The sequence below is a fragment of the Podarcis bocagei genome, assembly GCF_964188305.1.
Source record: "Podarcis bocagei genome assembly, chromosome: 12".
In the NCBI taxonomy this organism is placed as follows: Eukaryota; Metazoa; Chordata; class Lepidosauria; order Squamata; family Lacertidae; genus Podarcis; species Podarcis bocagei.
The window spans coordinates 815,728-840,273 of record NC_138137.1 but is presented as its reverse complement, the minus strand read 5'-3'; the positions used below and the strand labels follow the sequence as shown (position 1 = coordinate 840,273).

Below are 24,546 nucleotides of genomic sequence, written 5' to 3'. Positions count from 1 at the left end.
CCTAGATGGGACTATGCATATTAGGGGGTGGAGCTGTGCAAAGAGGTGGCTTAATTCTGATGCCTTCAATCAGCTGGTGGAAAGAAGCCTGTTTAGTTCCAACCCAGCACTTGGGGACATTTTTGCAGTTAGGGCCAAAGCTGTCTTCCTCTCAAGAAGAGCTGGTGCCATTGTTCTAGTACAGTGGTACCTCTTGCTACGTACTTAATTCGTTCTGGAGGTCTGTTCTTAACCTGAAACTGTTCTTAACCACTTTAGCTAATGGGGCCTCCCGCTGCTGCTGCTGCTATGCCGCCGCCACGCGATTTCTGTTCTCATGCTGAAGCAAAGTTCTTAACCCGAGGTATTATTTCTGGGTTAGCAGAGTCTGTAACCTGAAGCGTATGAAACCTGAAGCGTATGTAACCTGAGGTACCACTGTACAGATATATTTATCTGGCACATGCAGGAGGCCGTTCAAATGCAGTAGGTGGAACCTCACAAGTAGCCTGAATAGCAAGCCACTGTTTAGCTCTTCCATATAGACTGATGTAGTTTTGAAGGATGATGAAAACACTCACCTGAATTTTACCTTGCACTCCAGTACTATCCATTCTACTGGCAACATTTACAGTGTTACCCCAGATATCATACTGCGGCCTTCTAGCACCAATGACCCCAGCCACTACAGGGCCCACGTTAATACCTGAAATGGGAACAGTGGCCATTCCTTTATTTAATGTTTGCTCCAATATCTATTTCATATATCTAAAAAGCATAGCAGATGCTAAACAGAATGTTCCTCATTTATACACTTCCCTTTCCTGCAGTTTTGGTTTTTTTTAAATAAGATGTGCTAAGGCTCAAGATTTCTTAGAAGATAAACCATCAGCCTGGAAGCTGAGCTACTTACTCCTAAGTAGACAGAACCTTATTTGCTGGAGAGGGTAAATGAAATGGCACATGCTCACAGGCATTTTTCTTTGCTATTATTTCACACCTTCCAGGACCTTGGCCATAGATTCTGGGACAGACACAGACATCATTTGATACTGTAAATTACTATACATATTTTGATATGTACCACAAATCATTTATTCACACAATTAAGCTGTCACTTTGATAGCTAAAGGTGGAATCATAGCATTGTAGAGTTGGAAGAGACCCTGAGAGTCCTCTAGTCTAACCCTCTGCAAGCAGGAATCTCAACTGAAGCATCCATGACAGATGGCCACTCAACCTCTGCTTCAAAGCCTCCAAGGGAGGAGGGTCCACCACCTCTTGTGGGAGTCTGTTCCACTGTTTAACAGCCCTTACCATCAGAAAGTTCTTCCTGATGCTTTGTAAGAATCTCATTTCTTGTAACTTGTGAATGACAATTCATGTCACATTTATTGTTGTTGTTGTTGTTGTTGTTATAATTATTATAATATAAATTTGTGTACTGCCCTTCTGAAGATCACAGGGCAGTTCACAACATAAAAAACCAAAATGGAAACACAAAACACATAATACATGACACAACCCCCGCATAGCAGACCAATAACCCCTTCCCACCAACACTTTTGAAAAGTCATTGAATGCCCCTATTCTCCCACTTGGGAAGATCCTTCTGGTGTGTCTGCATGGGGGGCGGGCTGACATCACTGCTGCCTCACCCCTCTCCCTGCTGGCCGATAAGCAGCAGAGGGAGGCCAGACCACGGCTTCTGCCCCATCTAGCAACTGTCTTTGCTGCGTTGGAGATCCCTTTGTGAATGGCTTTGTCATGTGACTAACAGAGGGTGGTGGCAGCAGCAGAGGTAGGGAAATGACATGAGACCGGATTCAAGTCAGGTGCTTCTTTAATGAGAACCTAATATCTTAAAAAGCCAGGTCTTCAAAGCATTTAATAAGAGACCATCTAGGGAATTTGTTTATTGAAAATCAGTTCTGAACTGCTTAATGTTTTTAAGATTCTCTAAGTGGATTTCTTTGCTGCTTGTGAGCTTCTGCCTATCTCTGGATCCTTGTCCCAGCATGTGACTAAGTCTGAAATTCCTGTTCTGAGAAGTGATTTTCTTCTAATTTTCCCTTCCTTGTTTCCAATTAAATTATGAGTAGCTTGTTTATTTTACAGATTTATAAACTCATTCACAGCCAAAGCTGTGTAGAATTGTTTCCCAGGTGTTTAGACATGCAGAAGAACATAGTTTAGATCATGCTGCTATAACACTTCAATATTATTTCAGAAGTTCTTCTGTTTGTACAAATCTGCCATGAATTCTGGCATCAGCCCCAGCAACAGCAGCCATATAGAATTAGGGCCCCTCCAGACATCATTTTTATTGCGTATTCATTATGATTAATATGAAATCACTCTTTCAATACCATTTGCTCCTGTAAAAGTTTCAGGGTGGCCATACTGCTTTGTCAGAAGTACATTTATGTCCTGTCACTTTTCATACCACAATTATTTTTTGTCCTGCTTTTGCTGTGCTAAAGTGCAAGAATGCCCCTTCAGATAGCAATAATGCTCAAAAAGAGGGGAAGCATTGCAGAACAACAAATACAGCAACAGTGAGTGTGGATGGTCCAGTATAAATTCACTACTAATACATCATCGAGGGCATGCTACAAAACCAACCAGTCAACCCCTAATTCCTGAAAAGTATGACTTACCAACCCGAAGAACGAAGTCATTGTAAGACTGATAGTTGATTTCATCAAGAACATCAAACATTTCTATTGCAAAATCAGCCAGTGTACTGAGATGGGAATAAATTGATTTCTTTGCCTAGATTTTTTTTTTAAAAAAAGATTAGACATTATTTATTTCTTCATGTGCTTTCCCTGTCTTTCTCTGAAGTGAAATCAAGTGGCTTCAAGCACAATAAGCTATTAAGTTAAAAGCACATTTTAAAACAAACAAATAAACAAGAAGCACATTATTATTTTAGAAAAATCATACAAAGAGTCTGTCTTAACAACATTTTCTCTGAGACCTCCAGATGACTTGAGAACCCCTTCCTGAGGGCAGCTGTTCCACAAGACCTGCCCCACTGTGGATAAGGCTGGTGGCCATGGGCCCAGAGGGCTTTAAGGAGGAATGAGACACACCCTGTCTGCCCCACACATAGAAGACTGGTCTACCAACAGCTAGACTGCCTCACTCCACAGGGGCCCACTCAACTGTTTTGAATGGAGGAATCAGTGCTGCTGCAGGTGCCCCATAATACCCCTTCAGTCTGGTGAGATCGGTATATGGTTTCAGCTTATTGTTATTTCAGCTTTTTGAAGATCTTAAATTATGGTTGCTCTTATTGATTAATTTTGTTGTTTTATCCTTTTTGTAGAGTGGGTTGGGTTTTTTTATAATCAAACTGTGTATACATTTTATGAAATACATAAAATGGAGAAGGCAACAGCAGGAGAAGATTATTGCTAACAGACTTTGTTTGTGGGCTTCCTAGAGGCATCTGTTCAAACACTTTGAAGGGCATTTACAGCAGAAACTGCATGGAAATGCACATTGAAGGCTCTTCCTCAGCATCTGATGGGAAGTGAGAGACAACACCTTGGAAATGCACATCCACACAGTTGCAATAGAAACTGCATGGAAATGCACTTCAAAATGCTGATGGGCACTGAGAGACATTGCTTTTGAACTGCATTTCCAAATAGTTTCTATCACAACAGGCTTGGAAATGCACCTCAGAATGAACATGCCACTGTATGCCACATATCAGGGCATGGTTTTGGGGAAATGGCCTCACATGCCAAATGAGGACTCCTGTCGGCTGGATTCCCCCCCCCTCCCCGCACTGCAGAGAGTACACAGGCCTCATGGCTAGATCCTCTTGTGAGGATATCTATTAATGATACCCCACAATCATAAGATTAAGTGAGATGCATTCCAAATGGAGCTTAACAGCTTGTTAGGTGTTACATTTGTGGAGTTGTGTTTACTTTCACCATTTAATGATATTATTACTCTCAAGGAGTTCATGGGTTTCCAATATTAGCGGTACCACTGAAAAAATACACCATTCATTCAGAACCCCCAAATCCTCAAAGGGAACAAAGGGAAGGATTTTGAGGATATGCACTGGGAAAGGTATCAAATAGTTCAGGACAGTGTGGTGTAGTGGTTAAGAGCGGTAGTCTCATAATCTGGTGAACCGGGTTCGCGTCTCCGCTCCTCCACCTGCAGCTGCTGGGTGACCTTGGGCCAGTCACACTTCTTTGAAGTCTCTCAGCCCCACTCACCTCACAGGGTGTTTGTTGTGGGGGAGGAAGGGAAAGGAGATTGTTAGCCGCTCTGAGACTCCTTGGGGTAGTGATAAAGCGGGATATCAAATCCAAACTCCTCCTCCTCCTCCTCCTCCTCCTCCTCCTCTTCTCTCTTTTCTGGCTGGTATCTGAAGGGTTTGGCCAACTTTTGGAAGGGGACTATCAAATATTCAGGGTGGAAGAAGCTGATCTGAGTCTATCTGAACACTGTGCACTAGGACCAGGCCCTCATTTCCTTTGGAAAGCAGCAACACCATATAAAACCTCAGGTTCTTAGGGGAAATCTTATAGCCTCCTGAACTGGAACAGGTCTCTGATAAGTTTGCTTGAAAAATCCACAGGCCAAACAGACCTGGGAATTCTCCAAGAAAGGCTTCCTGCCTTGCTTCCTGTTTCCTAAATCTGAGCAATCCATTAGTATAAAAGTATACCAGCCTAAATGAGTTCTAATAGCATTCTTAGCATCATTTGTGAAAACGCTTAGAGAAGGCATTAAGAAGTAAAAACACATTACCTTGGTGCCAGTAGTTGGTACAAGTCCCACAGCTGCCATGTATGTGCTGCCAATCGTCTTGATTTTTTCAATGTCCTTATAATATTCTTTGTCCATAAGCTTTGTTTAAAACATAAAACTGTTAAACATTACATAATATTTTAGGCAAGAAAGAAGAGTTTTGTGCAGGCATATTCCTCTTATCATTTCCAAGCCTTTGTGCTATCTCACATTTACAACCAATTTCCTAAGGACTTAAGTGAGCTCAAAATGAGACACTTGGTCATTTTCAAGATACCTGATAGGATTTTCAAAAATCCTGATGTGATTTCCTATCGGCCTAAATTGTAAGAATTTGTTATTTTTTACTGCACAATTAATCTTACCAACTTTTGCTTTACCAGCTTGCTACAAGGAAGCCAGGGGGATGCAGAAGCAGTTTAATAACTGCAGCAAAGAATATCTGACCTGCCATGCTGTATAAACCCAAATTCCTCCTTACCAGAGTGTTGTAGTGGTGTTTCTGCCTGGTTGGATCCTGCACTATTCTGGGAGATACCAATTTGCACTAAGAGGGAGGAACACTTTGGCAGGCGGATAAAAGATTACAGCTTGAGTACAGCCAAAGCAGTGTTCGGGACAGTATGGAATAAAAAATGGTACATGGTGTGATCTCTCTCTGACGTGGTCAGCTACTGAATCACTGGGGAGGCTTGGCTGGAGGAACGGGTCCCCAATGGGTAAGGGGGATCAACGGATGTCCCTTCAATCAGAAGCTAAGATGATAGTCAATGTTTGGCCTAATTCTGAATAATTTTCTGTCTTCATAAAACTAGGAACATTTCACTTTTTGCCTGGATCACTTGGTAATGCCAACGCAATTAGAATGAAATGCAAACTGTGAGATAATTTTAAGAGTGTGACCTTCTCAACATGATGATGACCTTACAAAAATATTCCTGAAAAGGCAGACTGAATGAAAGAATGCTTACCTCATCAAAATCTGCAATAATTTCATTTAAGAGGCGTAAACATTCAACTCCCATGTTATTGCCATCCAGTTCAATGTAAAAATCGTTGAAATTTGGGATGGAAGCAAACATCACTCCCACTTGTGAATAGGACTGGTAATATAGGTCCTGAAATTTTCAAATTATATTTTCTGTTATAGCAAGCTAATACTTGGATCCAGCCTGAATAAGTACTTAGTTTCCAATGAATTTAATTTAATCATAATAACTTTTCACATCTATTTCAATGGGACCAGTGTAACTAAATTATTTTTTTTTTTAATATAGTTTTTATTGCATTTTTTCAGATACAAACAGAGAGCAACAAGAAAAAAAAAGAAAAAAGAAAAATGTGAAGAAAGAAAATAAAGAGAATCATACCCCTTCAACAGCTTATTCCAACTTTCCATCGGACCTCCCCACATCTCCCGCCCAAAGCATTCCCAACAATAAATTTATCAGCAAATTGTAACCTTGTTTCATATGTTTCTTTGGCACTTTCGATTGCAATTTAAGTTTAAAATCCTTATTGTCCATTTACTCTAGTAACAGAACGTATTATCCTTTTTAACATTTAAACTTTGATCCCTTCAATATTATTATCCAATTTCATAAATATTGCACTCTCATTGCTGGGGCTAGCATTTCAAATTATGCGTCACTTTATAGTTCATATAACTTATGAAATTTTTGCAAATAGTTCTTAAATTTTTTCCAGTCCTCCTCCATTGCTTCTTCTCCCAGGTCTCGGATTCTGGCAGTCATTTCGGCCAACTCCATGTAGTCAATCAGTTGCGTTTGCCACTCTTCCAGCGTGGGTAAATCTTGAGTCTTCCAATGTTTGGCGATCAGAATTCTTGCTGCAGTGGTAGCATACATAAAAAACGTTCTATCTTTCTTTGAAACCCTCTGGCCGACCATACCCAAGAGGAAGGCCTCCGGTTTTTTCGGGAAGGTGTACTTAAACACCTTTTTTAACTCGTTGTAGATCATTTCCCAAAAGGCCTTCACTCTTGGGCAGGTCCACCAAAGGTGAAAGAATGTTCCTTCAGCCTCCTTGCACTTCCAACATTTATTATCAGACAAATGGTATATCTTAGCGAGCTTGACTGGGGTCATGTACCACCTGTATACCATTTTCATAATGTTTTCTTTCAAGGCATTGCATGCCGTAAATTTCATACCGGTGGTCCATAACCTTTCCCAGTCTTCAGACATGATATTGTGACCAATGTCTTGAGCCCACTTTATCATGGCTGATTTAACTGTCTCATCCTGTGTATTCCACTTAAGCAGCAAGTTATACATTCTCGATAAAACCTTGGTCTTTGGTTCTAACAACTCTGTCTCAAGTTTCGATTTTTCCACCTGGAATCCTATTTTTTTATCCAACTTAACAACCTCGTTAATTTGGGCATAATGAAACCAATCTTGCACCTTATCCTTTAAATTTTCAAAGCTCCGCATCCTCCAATTGTCTCCAACTTTTTCTATTAATTCCCAATATTTCGGCCAGCCGGTCTCCATATTGGGTTTTTTCCACGCCTTAGCCTCCACTGGTGATAACCACCTCGGAGTCTTACTTTCAAGTAAGTCTTTGTATTTCAGCCAGACCATGAAGATTACTTTCCTGACAATATGGTTTTTGAACATTCCATGTGTTTTTGCCTTGCCGTACCACAGATAAGCATGCCATCCTAACGAATTGTTAAAACCTTCCAGGTCTAGGACATCTGTATTCTCTAATAAAATCCAATCTTTCAACCAGCAGAAGGCTGCCGCCTCATAGTATAACCTTAAGTCTGGCAGGGCAAACCCCCCTCTTTCTTTTGCATCAGTTAGTATTTTAAACTTTATTCGGGGCTTTTTGCCCTGCCAGACAAACTTTGAGATATCCCTCTGCCACTTTCCGAAACATTCCACTCTGTCCACGACCTGCAAGGTTTGAAATAGAAACAACATTTTTGGCAAAACATTCATCTTGACAGCAGCAATTCGGCCCAGCAAGGAAAGCTTCAGTCTCGACCATATTTCCAAATCTTTCTTAACTTCTGACCAACATTTCTCATAGTTATCCTTGAACAAGTTCAAATTTTTAGGCGTCAAGTTTACCCCCAGGTATTTCACCTTCTTAACCACAACTAACTCTGTTTCCTTCTGAAATCCCTCTATTTCTAAAGGCGTCAAGTTTTTCACCAAAACTTTAGTCTTTTGTTTGTTCAACTTAAATCCTGCCACCCGACCAAATTCTTGTATCAGTTCCAGAACTCTTTTTGTACTAGATTCTGGCTCCTGTAATGTTATTACTAAGTCATCTGCAAATGCTTTCAGTTTATATTGTTTCACTCCGACCGTGATCCCCTGTATTTGCCTGTCCCTCCTAATCATGTTCAGCAAAACCTCCAGGACTGATATAAATAGTAGGGGGGATAGGGGGCACCCCTGGCGTGTTCCTTTTTCAATATGGAACTCCTCTGTCACCACATTGTTCACTATCAACTTAGCTTTTTGTTCTGAGTAAATTGCTTCTATACCATTTTCAAACCCTCGTCCCACTCCCATCCCTTCCAAGTTTTTCTTCATAAATTTCCAAGAAATATTGTCAAAGGCCTTCTCAGCATCGATAAAGATTAACACTGCTTTAGTGTTAATATTTGTTTGTAAAAGTTCCAGAATATCGATAATATTCCGAGTATTATCACACAAATGCCTGCCAGGGAGAAAGCCTGCTTGGTCCTTATGAATTACTTCATTTAAAACTTTTTTCAATCTACTTGCCAAAATGTCTGCAAATATTTTGTAATCCACATTTAGGAGTGAGATGGGACGATAGTTCCTAAGTTGAGTCTTTTCAGATTCCACTTTGGGTATCAATGTGATGAAAGCTTCTTTCCACGTTTCCGGTGCCCTTCCTCCCCCCATAATCTGGTTGCAAACCTCCATTAGTGGTAAAGTCAAATAGTCTTTTAATATCTTATAGTATTTGGAGGTAAGCCCATCTGGGCCTGGAGATTTGCCCGGCTGCATATTTTGAATGGCATCCTCAATTTCCTGTTGTGTTATTTTACAGTCCAAGATTGATCTCTTCTCCTGAGACAATTCTGGTAAGCCATTAAGCTTCAAAAATCGTTCAATCTCAGACACTTCCTCAGGCCCTTGTGTATACAACTTTTTGAAATATTTCTGGAAACACTTTCTAATTTCACCTGGTTTCTGGATATTTTTCCCTTCCACCTCTAGATTGGTAACGTAATTTAATTTCTGTCTTTTCTTCAACTGCCATGCCAGCAGTTTCCCACATTTGTTTGCCGACTCAAAGGATCTTTGTCTCATTTGTTTAATTTTCCATTCCACTTCTTGATTTATCAATTTCAAATATTGTGCCTGATGGAATTTAATTTCTCGCAAGATCTCTTTAGATTTTGGTTTAGATCTCAACCTTTTCTCTCCCTCACTTATCTTCTCTAATATTTTATCCTTTTTCCCATTCCAGAGTTTCTTCTTGATTGTATTTTGTTGTATCAGAAACCCCCTCATTACAGCTTTACTGGCGTCCCAGATTGTTCTTTTTTCCACTGAAGTGTTCAAGTTGATTTCAAAATAGTCCTTTAAAGTTTTTTGGGCCTTCTTTACGATCTCTTGATCTCTAAAGAGGGTGTCATTCATTTTCCATCTAAAGGAACCGGCTGGAGTAAGTCTCAATTCCATTTTCAGGGCGTTGTGGTCGGAGCAAGTCTTTGGGCAGATTTCCACTCTTGTAGTCTTCGATGCCAGCCCTCTAGTTGTCCAAATTTGGTCGATTCTCGTCCATGATGAGTGGGCCTCAGAAAAGAAAGTTCCCTCTCTACCTAGGGGGTTCCTTGCCCGCCAAATGTCAGTCAAGTCCATATTGTCTGTCAGTTCAAAGAAGGTTTTCGGTAGTCTGCCGTCCTTAGTTATTTGGTTTTGTGACTTATCCATCAAGGTGGAGACCACCCCATTCATGTCTCCCATCATGATGATGTTTGAATAGTCCAGATAGTCCAGTAGTGTCTCATGTAGCTTCTTGTAAAATTCTGCTTTCCCCTCATTTGGTGCATAAATTCCTAATATCAAAACTTTTTCTCCTTGAGATTGTACTTCAATTGCCAAAATTCTCCCTTGCTCATCTTTAAACAAAAATTTCGGTGCTAGGTTCTCCTTAGCGTAGATCACCAGGCCCCTCTTTTTTACTTTGTCTGAAGAAATAAATTCTTGGCCTAGTCTTTTGTTGATTAATACTTTCCTATGGAGCCTAGTCACGTGTGTTTCTTGCAAGCAAATTATATCCAAATTTTCCTTTTTCAAAATATGAAAGATCCTTTTTCGTTTTTCCGGGGAATTTGCGCCATTAATGTTCCAACTATACAGCTGCAGAGACATCCTGTATCAATCTGTTGTTGCTCTCAGTGTAACTAAATTAGACTGGATCAAGTAAGGTAAAAGGTAAAGGACCTCTGGATGGTTAAGTCCAGTCAAAGGCGACTATGGGGTGCGATGCTCATCTCGCTTTCAAGCCAAGGGAGCCAGGGTTTGTTCACAGACAGCTTTCTGGGTCATATGGCCAGCAGGACTAAACCACTACTGGTGCACGGAGCACTGTGACGGAAACCAGAGCACATGGAAATGCCATTTACCTTCCTGCCTCAGAGGTACCTGTTTATCAACTTGCACTGGTATGCTTTCAAACAGCTAAGTTGGCAGAAGCTGGGAAGCTCACCCTGTTTACCTTTATCTTTAGACTGGAAGAAGTCCAATTCAAGACAACATTGTCAGCAACAACTTTAAGGTTGTTGTGAAAAAAAGGATGTTGAAAGACTTTGAGCCAGGGTGCTCAAATTACTGAGGGGAAGAGGCTTGCCCATATTGATTCTGTTCTCACCCTTCCTCTGTCCCCTAATGCACAAGGGGGTCAGAGTAGACTTCTTTGAAGAATGAAGGCGCATGCAAGGCCTCCTCTGTGGCTCCTTGTAACTTTAAGACATTGACCATATACAGTGGTACCCCGCAAGACGAATGCCTCGCAAGACGGAAAACCCGCAAGACGAAAGGGTTTTCTGTTTTGGAGGCGCTTCGCAAGACGAATTTCCCTATGGGCTTGCATCGCAAGACGAAAGCCCATAGGGAAATGCTGGCGGTCGGGAGCAAAGACTTTCGCCCACAGCCGGCCTTCAGAAGAGGACCTCTTCTGAAGGCCGGCGGGGGCAAAAGCCTTTGCTCCCCCCCGCCTGCCTTCCCCCCACCTGCCCCGGGCGATCTTAAAATGCTGGCGGGCGGGAGCGAAGCGTTCGCTGCCGACCCCCAGCATTTTAAAATCTCCAAGGGACAGCAGAGAAGTCTCTGTCCCGGGGAGGTTTTAAAATGCTGGGGGTCGGGAGCGTTCGCTGCCGACCCCCAGCATTTTAAAACGATGTTCCGAAGTGGGAAGGTGGGGCGGGAACATCTGCCCCAGCCGCCCCACTTCGGAACGATGTTCCGAAGGGGGGAGGGGAGGCGGGAACAGCTGCCCCATCCGCCCCGATGTTCCGAAGGGGGGAGGGGGGCGGGAACAGCTGCCCCAGCCGCCCCACTTCAGAACGATGTTCCGAAGTGGGGGGGTGGGGCGGGAACAGCTGCCCCAGCCGCCCCACTTCGGAACGATGTTCCGAAGGGGGGAGGTGGGGCGGGAACAGCTGCCCCATCCGCCCCACTTCGGAACGCTGTTCCGAAGGGGGGAGGTGGGGCGGGAACAGCTGCCCCAGCCGCCCCACTTCGGAACGATGTTCCGAAGGGGGGAGGTGGGGCGGGAACAGCTGCCCCATCCGCCCCTCTTCGGAACGCTGTTCCGAAGGGGGGAGGTGGGGCGGGAACAGCTGCCCCATCCGCCCCACTTCGGAACGATGTTCCGAAGGGGGGAGGTGGGGCGGGAACAGCTGCCCCAGCCGCCCCACTTCAGAACGATGTTCCGAAGTGGGGGGGTGGGGCGGGAACAGCTGCCCCATCCGCCCCACTTCGGAACGATGTTCCGAAGGGGGGAGGTGGGGCGGGAACAGCTGCCCCATCCGCCCCACTTCGGAACGATGTTCCGAAGGGGGGAGGTGGGGCGGGAACAGCTGCCCCATCCGCCCCACTTCGGAACGATGTTCCGAAGGGGGGAGGTGGGGCGGGAGCAGCTGCCCCATCCGCCCCCCTTCGGAACGATGTTCCGAAGGGGGGAGGTGGGGCGGGAGCAGCTGCCCCAGCCGCTCCACTTCGGAACGATGTTCCGAAGTGGGGGGGGGGGGTGGGGCAGGAACAGCTGCCCCAGCCGCCCCACTTCGGAACGATGTTCCGAAGGGGGGAGGGGGGCGGGAACAGCTGCCCCAGCTGCCGGGCTTCGTAGCGCTGCTGCGAAGCCGGGCGGGGGGGTGGGAACACCTTCTGAAGGCGGGCAGGGGGCGAAAGTCTTTGCTCCCCCCTGCCTGCCTTCCCAGGGGCTTTTAAATCGCCCCGGACAGCGGAGAAGTCCTCCGCTGTCCGGGGCGATTTTAAAATGCCGCCCGCCAGCATTTTAAGATCCCCCGGACAGCGGAGAAGTCCTCCGCTGTCCCAGGGTTTTTTAAAATGCTGGGGGTGGGAAGAAAAGCCCTTGTCCCCCCCCCCAGCCTTCAGAAGAGGTCCGGGGACAGACTGTCCCCGGACCTGGCCTGAAGGTGGTTTCCCTAGGAACGCATTAATTGATTTTCAATGCATTCCTATGGGAAACCGTGCATCGCAAGACGAAAAACCCGCAAGACGAAGAGAATTGCGGAACGAATTAATTTCGTCTTGCGAGGCACCACTGTACTGACATTTTCCTCTGGAGATCTGGGATTCCTCTGGGTTGTATCCTTCATCCCAGGGTATGGTCTGAAAACTAAGCAACTCTGGCAATGGTCGGTGGCCCAGATGGCTGACTGCTTGGGAATCATATGTATACTGTTTTAGGTTCCATGATGGAAGAAAGGCAGGATATAAATTGAAGGAAATAAATTGCCCATCACTAAATTTTATAATTAATTATTAAATGTGTATCCTGCTCCTCCTCCCATTGGAGTCAAGGCAGCAAATGATTTGTATAATCTGCCTCTGTTTTGGAGCAGGATAAAAATAAAACCAACAAGCAAATACTGTATATTTAAATACATTGTGTATGTTCTGACTTGCTTTAATCGGGGTGGAATATTATTCTTTCATGACTACAACAACCCACATCCGACATGAGATTGGGATCTTCACAAAGCCACGTTTTAAGTATTATTATCCAGCACATCTATAAGCTGATTTTCCTCCAAAGAGGGGAGGGTGGCAAATCCCACTTTATATTGTCTTTACGACTGTGAAGTTGGCTAGATAGGCTGAGACATGATGATTTGCCCAGACCATGCTGTGAGCTTCATGGTAGAGCAGATGTGAACCCAGCTCTCCTCATTCCAAGATCAACTCCAGACAGACTACAGGTATACTGGCTTTCTCACAAAGAATGCAGCTTAGACCCTGAGTTTTACTGCAGATTTAAAAAAAGGTTTAATAATGTCAACAGCACTGACAGATAGGTAGTTTGGGGCTGCAATTTGAAGAGTTGGTCATCACTTTTAAAGCACTGAACAGTTTGTGACCAGGAACCCTCAAGGGATGTCTCTAATAGGATTCTACTCATCCACTGAAGTAATCAGACGCCTCATGTGTGTCTCCGCATGGCTGGTGGGAACAGCATCAGGGCCTTCTCTGTGTGGCACCCAGTAACCCTGCCTTCGGATATCCATGCCATGCATCCACCCATCTTTGTTGTGTGTCTTACCCTGTTTCAGTATGCTTTGGGCATGGTTCCTGTATGATTCCTCTTTATTTTCCCAGGAATTTATCTGCAGTTTTCCCTTTGCTGTTATTAATATATTTTAAAAGTTTAATTTTGATCTGATTTGTGCTTTCAATCTATTGTGGTTTGTTGCAGGAAACAACCCTGAAAACTCATATTCCTTACCATGTTCCTTGGATTAGACATGAGAAAATGCTGTGCAACATGTGCTGGCAAAAGATTGAAGAGAATTCTTTTGTTATCCAGTTTCACTCTTTCCATATCATCTCTCTCTTCTTCTGCCTGTGAAAATAAAATGTGCTTTAAATAATAAAAACTGCAGTCCTGAACACACTTGGTAGAGAGGAAATACCACTGGAGAGAGTGATCTGGGTCACACAACTTGCTAAGTCAAATGATAGTAGTAGATAGGTAGCCGTGTTGGTCTGCCATAGTCAAAATAAAAAAATTCCTTCCGGTAGCACCTTAAAGACCAACTAAGTTAGTTCTTGGTATGAGCTTTCGTGTGCATCTGTGTATCTGAAGAAGTGTGCATGCACACGAAAGCTCATACCAAGAACTAACTTAGTTGGTCTTTAAGGTGCTACCGGAAGGAAATTTTTTTATTTAGTCAAATGATAGGTTACTGGGACCCTGTAAATTTGTCAGCTCCCAAGTGAGGAGTGAGATGCTGCTCCGCTTCTCTCCAGCTTTTTCTTTTCCCATGCTGTGCTAAGCCAAGGCCCAAACCAGTGCTCACCATAATGCTCTTTCTTCACTAACCACAAGAATTAATCAACCAAATGGAAGAAAGACTTGTGCAAAATAAACCTGTTGTGGTGGAACAGAAAATTATGGGTGAATGTGCAAAGGGATGTTGGAATAGATTTGGGTATGTTCCTAAATCTTTATTCTTCATAAATCAAACTGTAAGGATATAAGAAGAATCAGAATCATATAAGAAGGCCAATGGCTCGTCTAGTCTGGCATGCTGTTCTCATAGTGACTGGCCTGTGGGAAACCAGTCACTTGTTTGATTCTCCTGCAACTGGAACAGTGGACCAGAAGGTTGGTGGTTGGTGGTTCACAGTGGTCTCCAGGGACGACTGTGGGGAGCATTCCTGCATTGCAGGGGGTTGGACTAGAATGGTCCTCAGGTCCCTTCCAATTCTACAATTCCATGATTCTGATTCTATTTGGTGCAAGTCTTTCTTCCATTTTGTTGGCACTGAAATACACACGGAAGAGGAGTAGAGACTTCAAGATCCTCTCCTCTCTGGGAGCCCACCTAGGAATACGAAAACAGGTCTGTTACTGCTAGTCCATGAGCACATGTGAAATTAAGATTTTATTGTCCTGGCAAACATTGCTGCAATACACTTGTTCACATTAAATTGACTAGGAGTCTTGGTTGACCACAAACTTGGCATGAGCCAACAGTGTGACGTGGCAGCTAAAAAAGCCAATGCAATTCTGGGCTGCATCAATAGGAGTATAGCATCTAGATCAAGGGAAGTAATAGTGCCACTGTATTCTGCTCTGGTCAGACCTCACCTGGAGTACTGTGTCCAGTTCTGGGCACCACAGTTCAAGAAGGCCACTGACAAACTGGAACGTGTCCAGAGGAGGGCAACCAAAATGGTCAAAGGCCTGGAAACGATGCCTTATGAGGAACGGCTAAGGGAGCTGGGCATGTTTAGCCTGGAGAAGAGGAGGTTAAGGGTGTCAGGATTCTCAGCCGCAGTCAGAGGTAACTGGCCTCACTCCAGGCAATCGGCTTGAGATCCTTGTTGACCTTCCCATCTGCGTCTCCCGGCAGGATACAGGCAAGGTCACAAGTCGGCGATCCTCCTCCAACGTAAGAAGAACACACCCTCCTCCCTGCTTTCCCCCAGGGAGGGGAAAAGAGACAGACAGGAGTCTATTTTCATGTCTTTATTCCTGTCATTGCAGCAGTACAGAGAAACGTGTCTGCACTCTCCAGTCTCCAGCAGTAGAGTCACTGCTCCACCCCTGTACTTCCAGTACAGGTCAGATGACACTCTGAGCTAACATCCGGTGCTCAGTACAATGAATAGACTGCCCCTTTTTCCCAATAGTACAGTCCCACACATCAACATCCTGTTTTGCATTCCAGCCACCTGCAGCTGGCTTTTGCATTGCTGCTTTTTCCTGACAAAGGGGTGATATGATAGCCATGTTCAAATATATAAAAGGATGTCATATAGAGGAGGGAGAAAGGTTGTTTTCTGCTGCTCCAGAGAAGCGGACACGGAGCAATGGATCCAAACTACAAGAAAGAAGATTCCACCTAAATATTAGGAAGAACTTCCTGACAGTAAGAGCTGTTCGACAGTGGAATTTGCTGCCAAGGAGTGTGGTGGAGTCTCTTTCTTTGGAGGTCTTTAAGCAGAGGCTTGACAACCATATGTCAGGAGTGCTCTGATGGTGTTTCCTGCTTGGCAGGGGGTTGGACTCGATGGCCCTTGTGGTCTATTCCAACTCTATGATTCTATGACTTTGGCATTTGACTTCCCATTCACTTAGTTTGGAGAGATCCTTTTGGAACTCTTCACAATATCTTTTTAAGAAGGCTTCCATGTTTCCCTGAATCTCACTTCACCATCACTGGCTTCCCAACTGGGCAGCAGAAAGGATAGTAGCCATGAGCTGTGGCAGAAACCACTTCCCCATATTATGTTAGTTTATCCCTTGCTTTCAACTCTATCGCTGCATCCCATCATCCCAAGCCCTGCATAGGGCACTATCCAACAAACATCTTCCTCCTCCCTTTTTCCTGTAACTTTTTGGTTGTGGGGAAAAACTATTTTACAAAAGGACCACATTCATTTAAAATAGAATGACACGGTTGTTGTTTTAACTGCAAAGCTACATTGCTTAGCATATTGTGCCAAACTTTTTCAACACTTCAGCATTTTACAAACTAGAAATGAAGATCCCTTAAATATTTATTTCTGCCCTCATCATTTACTTTTGAAATAAGCTTTCAGTTCTTGCTGTAATTTAGACAGGAGGTCTCAGGCAGAATCAAAATGTGCACCACAGGGTTAGATAAATAAGAATGTTGTTTATTTGTATTCTAGGCTAAGGCCTTTGTCTTCCATCTCATAGATGTTCTTGACATTTTGTTTGTTTATAGTTTGCTCTCATTCTTCCTGCTCAGTTTCCAGAGATGCAAATGTTACTTTCGCCTTCCTTTATGGGGGGGGGGGCGGGGAGCATTATTGGAGGTAATGTGATTTTTTTTTTAAAAAAAAAATTAAATACAAAATCCAGATGCTCAGCAGCAAAAGTGAAACCTCACTTGGCAGGCTGCCAAAAGCTGACTCCTGCGCTAGGGAAGTGTGGCATTCACAGCTCACAGGCTGTGGGATCAGATACAAGAAAGAGGACCCACTCTCAATCTGAAAATATGAATATTCTGGTTTTTGAAAACCAGTACTTCTTTTTAAAAAACATCCTTGAATTTTTATTGATTAGTGCTGCCTTTCATTTTGTGATTTTGGGTGGTGGGGGAGAGGAAGGCTGGACCCCCAGCTTCAAGCGGTGCCTTCTCTGAGATCTCCAAGAAGGCTGCAAAATGTGCCTGCTGGCACCGCTTGAAGCTGGGGGTCCAGCCTTCCTCTCCCCCACCACCAAAAATCACAAAATGAAGGGCAGCACCATGTTCCTCTCTTATGGTGATTTGGGGGGGGGGGATCCTAGGCACCCACCCAGCCTCTGGTACTTAAAAATCTGCTGCCAGGACCCAATAACTGCTTTGCTTCATTAAAGGGAGGCAGCAGCATCTTTACAATCACCTAAGGCTTATTTGCATATTCAGCAATGAAAGTGTGTCATACTGAGTAAATGGGCAAAACCAACTATGTTGAATAGGATTGGAAACAAAGCATCAAGAATAAAAGTGGTCACTCGCAGGTGAGCAAAAACCAGCACAGTTACTGTTTGGAAATGACACAAAGTGCGACTGCAGGACTTGACGAAGCAGAAGACCAACATTCATGGAAACCTAATCAAAACAAATCCCCTCTTGACAGCCTGGAGGGCAACTGACCAGGCCTGTGGGGAAGAAAGGAGCAGCGGGAGGTCCGGCTGGAGCTGAGGCTGCTGGCGGAGGTCAGGCTCTCCAATGGCGGGAGCGAGAGGGAAAGGAAGGCAAAGCTAGGCTACCTGGGAAGATAACTTGCGGCTGGCATGCAGCCTGTGTGGTCCTGTGTGAGTGCCTGGAGGCGGTTGGAGGTTGGATGGCGGCTAACAGATTGAGGTTGAATCCTGACAAGACAGAAGTACTGTTTTTGGGGGACAGGAGGCGGGCAGGTGTGGAGGATTCCCTGGTCCTGAATGGGGTAACTGTGCCCCTGAAGGACCAGGTGCGCAGCCTGGGAGTCATTTTGGATGACTGTCCCTGGTGTCACAGGTCAAATCTGTATCCAGGGCAGCTGTTTACCAGCTCCATCTGGTACGTAGGCTGAGACCCTATCTGCCTGCGGACTGCCTCGCCAGAGTGGTGCATGCTCTGGTTATCTCCCGCTTGGACTACTGCAATGCACTCTACGTGGGGCTACCTTTGAAGGTGACCCGGAAACTACAACTAATCCAGAACGCGGCAGCTAGACTGGTGACTGGGAGCGGCCGCAGAGACCACATAACACCGGTCTTGAAAGACCTACATTGGCTCCCAGTACGTTTTCGAGCACAATTCAAAGTGTTGGTGCTGACCTTTAAAGCCCTAAAGGGCCTTGGTCCAGTATATCTGAAGGAGCGTCTCCACCCCCATCGTTCTACCCGGACACTGAGGTCCAGCACCGAGGGCCTTCTGGCAGTTCCCTCACTGCGAGAAGCCAAGTTACAGGGAACCAGGCAGAAGGCCTTCTCGGTAGTGGCACCTTCCCTGTGGAACACCCTCCCACCAGATGTCAAAGAGAACAACAGCTACCAGGCTTTTAGAAGACATCTGAAGGCAGCCCTGTTTCAGGAAGCTTTTAATGTTTGATGTATTATAGTATTTTAATATTCTTTTGGAAGCTGCCCAGAGTGGCTGGGGAAGCCCAGCCAGATGGGCGGGGTATAAATAATAAATTATTATTATTATTATTATTATTATTATTATTATTATTATTATTATTATATGCAACTACTCACGCAGGTACAGTCTATGTTTATTGCCACATTTCCACACCCATTCTTGCTAAATTAAATGGTTTTTATAGCCTTGTATACAATAAGAGGCAACAGAAAAGAGGAGCTTGACATTGTGCTTTAGAAAGGCAAAAGGTTTCCTTGCCTGCATAGCCCAGAGGTAGTCGAGACGTAGCTTCAAATCCACCTGCCTGGAATGAAGTGCCAAGGCACAGGAAAACAGCAAGATGGCCAAGATGGGTTCATAGCCACGAATATAAAAAGAGCCACCCCTTTAGAAAGAAAGAAAATGTGCACATAAGCTTTCCATTTCTTTTACAAAAAGACCAATGTCATTTTCAAAAAGTGCTTGAAAACAACGAACCTCCATGAAATCCTTTGTACACTACAAGTCTTGAATCCCAACCATCTTAGAGGGAGGAAGCAGTGGCAGCCGCCATCAAAGAAGGCAATGGCTGGTCTTTCTAGATTTGTGGAGAAGGGAGCAGGAGTCTCCTCACTTCTCACAAGTGCGTCTGCCTCTCTCCTGTTTCCTCTACTGTCATCTTTCGCTTATGCTAGGTTGAAATGCAGGATGAAGGAAATGAGGAGCTGCACTGAAGTCTTTTACTTCAACAATAATCCCAGCTTATAGCAGTGCTGGAGGCAGATACCAGACACACAAAACCATTATTAAGACTATCTAAAGAGTGTCATCAGTATAAAGGTGCTTTGCGTAGTTAATACATGAAACAGAGATCTGCTTTGCACCAAGGACCTTACAACCCTAATTTAGACAGAGCATGGGGAGAGGAGAGAGGCAAGGGCAAATGCAGTTTGCATTGACATGAACTTTGTTTTGGTTATGAATGAGGACTATGCACTTAAAGGCTAGTTTAGGCCTGTACTTCAACATCTCCCACATACATTAGAATCTCTACTTTGCACTGAAGGTGTGGGGGCAAAATATGAAAACAACAAAACTCTTCCTTAATTATGCAATGAACTTACCCCACTGCTTTTCTGTATCCGCTGAGTTCCAAAATGACTATGTACAAAATTGTAACAAAAAGCAGGAGGATCATTTTTGGCAAGGAAGATACGCGTAGAAATATTGCCAGGGTCAGAGTCCCCACAACGCAGGAGAGAAATGCATAATGGGCTGCATCGCATGGAAGTTCACTCATTGTCTTATTTGTCCCACCCAAAGAAATGATAACTATGGAGCTGCTGGAATTAGTACTCCAAACCCAAGGCATACATCCAACCTAAGGGAGAAACGGAGTTGAGAGCTGAATGAAAAGTTTCAACGGTGAAAGTTCACACAAACACACATGTCCTCCATTTGATGACAACAGCATTAGGGGTGAATCTAGAAGTGATGCTAAATGTGTCATTTGCTATCAAGTCTTTTTAAAAAACAGGTAAATTTCTATACCACCTTTCATCTGAGGATCACAAGGCAGTTTACAATATAAAAACACAAAAATACACAGCATGGTAGCAGACAAAAATAAACGTTTTTATGGACAGTTTAAAAGTCCATAGATTGTTTAATTAGCCAAATGCCTGGGAGAAGAGGAATGTTTTCACCTAAACATATGTAGCAAAGAAGCCAGATGAGCCTCCCTGGGGAAAGCATTCCACAGATGGGGAGCCACTGCAGAAAAGGCCTGTTCTCATGTTGCTGCACTCCGGACCCCAGAAGGGCCTCAGAGGATGACCACATCCTGTTTATTTCTTTAATGGAGGACATTCACACCATTGGATGAAAATCAAGAAGAATTTAATTAATAGATTACAGTCATTTGTGAAGCAGAACATTTGGAACAAGATCCTCCAAGTTCCTCATTGCTTTTATAAAACTATGAGCCCTTCAATTCACAAACAAATTTGGGAAATGTAGTGACTGGCTGCACAGGATGATGAACTGCACTCCACCGCAAAGGTGAGATGTATCCGTGTTTCAGACTTCCAGGTGCCACCGGAATGGCAGATGGAGCATGAGCCTGTTCTCTCTGACAGGCTTGATCTCCACTAGGGCATGTTGTTGTTGTTTAGTCGTTTAGTCATGTCCGATTCTTCGTGACCCCCTGGACCAGAGCACGCCAGGCACTCCTGTCTTCCACTGCCTCCTGCAGTTTGGTCAAACTCATGCTGGTAGCTTCGAGAACACTGTCCAACCATCTCATTCTCTGTCGTCCCCTTCTCCTTGCGCCCTCCATCTTTCCCAACATCAGGGTCTTTTCCAGGGAGTCTTCTCTTCTCATGAGGTGGCCAAAGTATTGGAGCCTCAGCTTCAGGACCTGTCCTTCCAGTGAGCACTCAGGGCTGATTTCCTTAAGAATGGATAGGTTTGATCTTCTTGCAGTCCATGGGACTCTCAAGAGTCTCCTCCAGCACCATAATTCAAAAGCATCAATTTTTCGGCGATCAGCCTTCTTTATGGTCCAGCTCTCACTTCCATACATCACTACTGGGAAAACCATGGCTTTAACTATATGGACCTTTGTTGGCAAGGTGATGTCTCTGCTTTTTAAGATGCTGTCTAGGTTTGTCATTGCTTTTCTCCCAAGAAGCAGGCGTCTTTTAATTTTGTGGCTGCTGTCACCATCTGCAGTGATCATGGAGCCCAAGATCATGGGAATAGGGAAGTCCAAAAGAGATTAGATGATCACCAGGGCTAGCTGGCTAAATTAGTTCTATTTGGGCCAGCGAGGAGACCAGGGGAGAATTAGCTGTGGGATCCCAGAGCGAGTAATCTTCATAAAAAGGGGATGGGGAGGAAGGAAGGGGAATAAAAGATCAGGCTAAGTTCAAATTAAAGGCCAGGCAGAATAGCTCTGTCTTACAGGCCCTGTGGAAGGAAGTTCAATCCTGCAGGGCCCTGGTCTCCTGGGACAGAGCATTCCACCAGTTTGGAGCCATCACTGAGAAGGCCCTGGCCCTGGTGGAGGATAGTCTGACTTCCTTAGGGCCCAGGACCTCTAAACTATGATTATTCATGGACCTTAAGGTCCTCTGCGGGGCAGACCAGGAGAGAACCTCTGTTCTATGTTTGTGAAGCTACCAAACAAAAAAACCCCTTCCATCATTTCAGTGATCACTTGTAATACCCACCATAGAGGCAGAATCCCCAGTATTTATGACTCAAGGTCAGTAACATGCAGCAAAATAGACTGATTGATTGATTGATTGATTGATTGATTGGTTGGTTGGTTGGTTGGTTGATTGAACTGATTGATATACCACCCTTCATCATAAGATCACAGGGCAGTGCCCACAATAAAATGCAGGATAATGTGGAGACGTTTGACTGTGCTGCTTCAGGCTACAGAGTTGCATGCTTATGTGCTTCCCATGAAATAAGCTCCTTATGTACAGAAAAACAGCAAGTCAGGATGAAAGCCTGGCATCATGCTAGTTTTCTACTTGTAGGGAATCTTCTTCCATGGTGAAGCATTCAAAAGCTTGCAGTGCGCACTTCCATGTGAAATGACACAGTCCGGGAAAAACATTACAACCAGATTTTGCTGCATATATAAACTGATTCTTAGCAGCAAAAGCCAAAGTGAGAAATAAAATGTAGAATGATTTAGCTTTCTTGGACTTAGAAGAATATAGGTTTTCAGTTTCAAAAAGACACATCAATTATACTCAGCTGTTTATATGATAAGGCAATTATATATGAGGGGGTTAGCATGCTAATGGAAATGATCTCAATGACTTAAATCAGAGCAAACTGAGGGGATGGCAGGTCTCTCCATGAATTAGACAACCATTCCTATACACTCACCACACAGCCTTGTGCCACTGAATAAATTAATATTACAATAAAAACACATAAAATCGTTCGAATTTGTATTGTCAGGCACCCTGGAAAACACTGAAAGACAAAAACAATAGTCTCTGTTAATTTAAAAACAAGGTAGGTATGTTATTTATAAAATAGTAAAAAACAACAAAAATGAAACTGATGTCTTACATTTCATTTGGCGCAATAAAATTTGTTTGTTGTGCATTCACAAAGATATATCTTCACATTCAAGCAAGCTAATTCTTATTTCAGCAGACTCCTATTCATAATAAGTTTGACAGGCTAAGCATTAGCAATTCATTCTCCCACTTGGAAAAGGAGTCGGGGGAAAGCCTCATGACTGTGATTAAAAAACAAACCAACTAACTTAAGTCTGCAGTAAAACTGTAAAGGGTGAATGCAAGAATGTTGGGAAGGGAAGTTTAAAGGGGGGAGGGGAGGGGGAGCAGGGAAGGTGGTGTCAGTGGGGAAAAGTAAGTGCGGGTGGAGGTTGCCTGCATGTGTGCATGCATGCATGGGGCTGGGATGAAGAGGGACTGCAGTTGTGGCTTTGCCCACCCAATCTTGTTGCCAAAGATGGCTCCACCTTGCCATAAAAGGGATGCCACATTTCTCCAAAGCAGGAGGAGGCTCCAGAGGCAACCTCGATAGCAGGTCAGGGGAACCTTTGGCTTTCCAGATGTTGCTGAACTACAACTCTCATCAGACCGAGCAAGCATGGCCAATGATCAGGGATGATGGGAGTTGTAGTTCAGCAACATTGGGCTAGCCAAAGGTTCCCCTGACCTGCTATCAAGGTTGCCTCTGGAGCCTCCTTCTGCTTTGGAGAAATGTGAAACATTACTTATATAAGCCTTGCACTGTGTTAGGTGCTGTACACTAATAAAATTAAACAGGTTCCTGCCTGATGGAGATATGGCATGATGCAATGCTTAGTAAGTCTCTTGTGAGGATCAAGAGGCCACGGCATTTGAGATCACTTACTTGTACTCGGGTGACATGCAGGTACATGATACATGCCACCAGGAAGCATATGCAGAACACCAGAAGGACAAGCACGATGATACTCCTAGGAGGAACACGCAGAAGCCGAGTCATTGAACATACAGAAAAGCACCACCTCCTCACTGGAACTTGGCAGATGGATTCTGGTTAACTATCAAGCATTTTCCCTTCTTGTGCAAGCAAGAGACACAGGCTAGGTACACCCTAGGGGATTAATGTGCATGGGGCTCATTCTTTCTGTGTGTGCCTTTTCCAACCTTCATCCACAGAAAAGTGCTTTAAATTATATGACTCTGAAATCAATCTGCCCATGTTACCTGTCCATGTGGGTGGTGCTTGGTGAGATGCATTTATACTGCATGTTGTCTCCTCCTTTAATACTCCCTGACCCCCATAAATTGTGTAAATCTGAGATAGGTTTTTCTCCCTCCCACATAATACTACAACCAGGGGCCATCCAATGAAGACAGACAAAAGAAAGTAATTCTTCATTAATCACAAAGTGAAACTATGGGATTCACTAGTGCGGGGATGCTGTGGGGGCCACCGATAGAGATAGCTTGGAGAGGCTCTTAGACCAACGCAGGGTGGGGCAAGACGATCCATCGCTCCTAGTCTTGGTGGATCTGGGTTACTAGGGTGGGGGAGGGGGATCCAGCTCTGAACCTGCTCTCTTGATTGGGGGGTGGGGTAGAATGTAAGAAATAAAGTTTTCTAATGAATCCAATGTTTGCCCAAGACACTCCGATTTCATTTAAAAAAATTACAGTGGTGCCCCGCAAGACGAAATTAATTCGTTCCGCAATTTTTGTCGTCTAGCGAATTTTTCGTCTTGCGAATCACGAAATCCCATAGGAATGCATTGAAAATCAATTAATGCGTTCCTATGGTCAAAAAAAGTTGAAACAAAGCCAAATTTGGTACAACAACAGTTTATTAACTGCTCTTTAAAGTCACACATACTGTAAAGAGCAGTTCAAAAATTGAAGGGAAAATAAATTAACTTTATAAACAAAACA

General features: G+C 44.1%; 1 protein-coding gene across 3 annotated transcripts in view; it reads right to left on the bottom strand.

Annotated features, from left to right (window-relative positions):
- The window catches only part of ADCY1 (adenylate cyclase 1), a 329,819-nt gene that overhangs the window by 89,376 nt on the left and 215,897 nt on the right, over positions 1–24,546 (bottom strand). For 2 of the 3 annotated variants that reach the window (XR_014001150.1, XM_081165108.1), the window contains exons 11-19: positions 23,507–23,591; positions 22,502–22,591; positions 19,717–19,973; positions 18,872–18,998; positions 13,753–13,869; positions 5,736–5,882; positions 4,765–4,863; positions 2,640–2,754; positions 561–685 (exon numbers count right to left, since the gene is read on the bottom strand). Coding sequence is in view for 1 of the 3 variants with exons in the window: in XM_081165108.1 (XP_081021234.1) it covers positions 561–685; positions 2,640–2,754; positions 4,765–4,863; positions 5,736–5,882; positions 13,753–13,869; positions 18,872–18,998; positions 19,717–19,973; positions 22,502–22,591; positions 23,507–23,591 (1,162 nt within the window). In the remaining 2 variants the exon portion in view is untranslated. Of the gene's footprint in view, positions 1–560; positions 686–2,639; positions 2,755–4,764; positions 4,883–5,735; positions 5,883–13,752; positions 13,870–18,871; positions 18,999–19,716; positions 19,974–22,501; positions 22,592–23,506; positions 23,592–24,546 lie in introns of those variants that run through there. The other variant, XR_014001151.1, reaches the window with a different exon arrangement.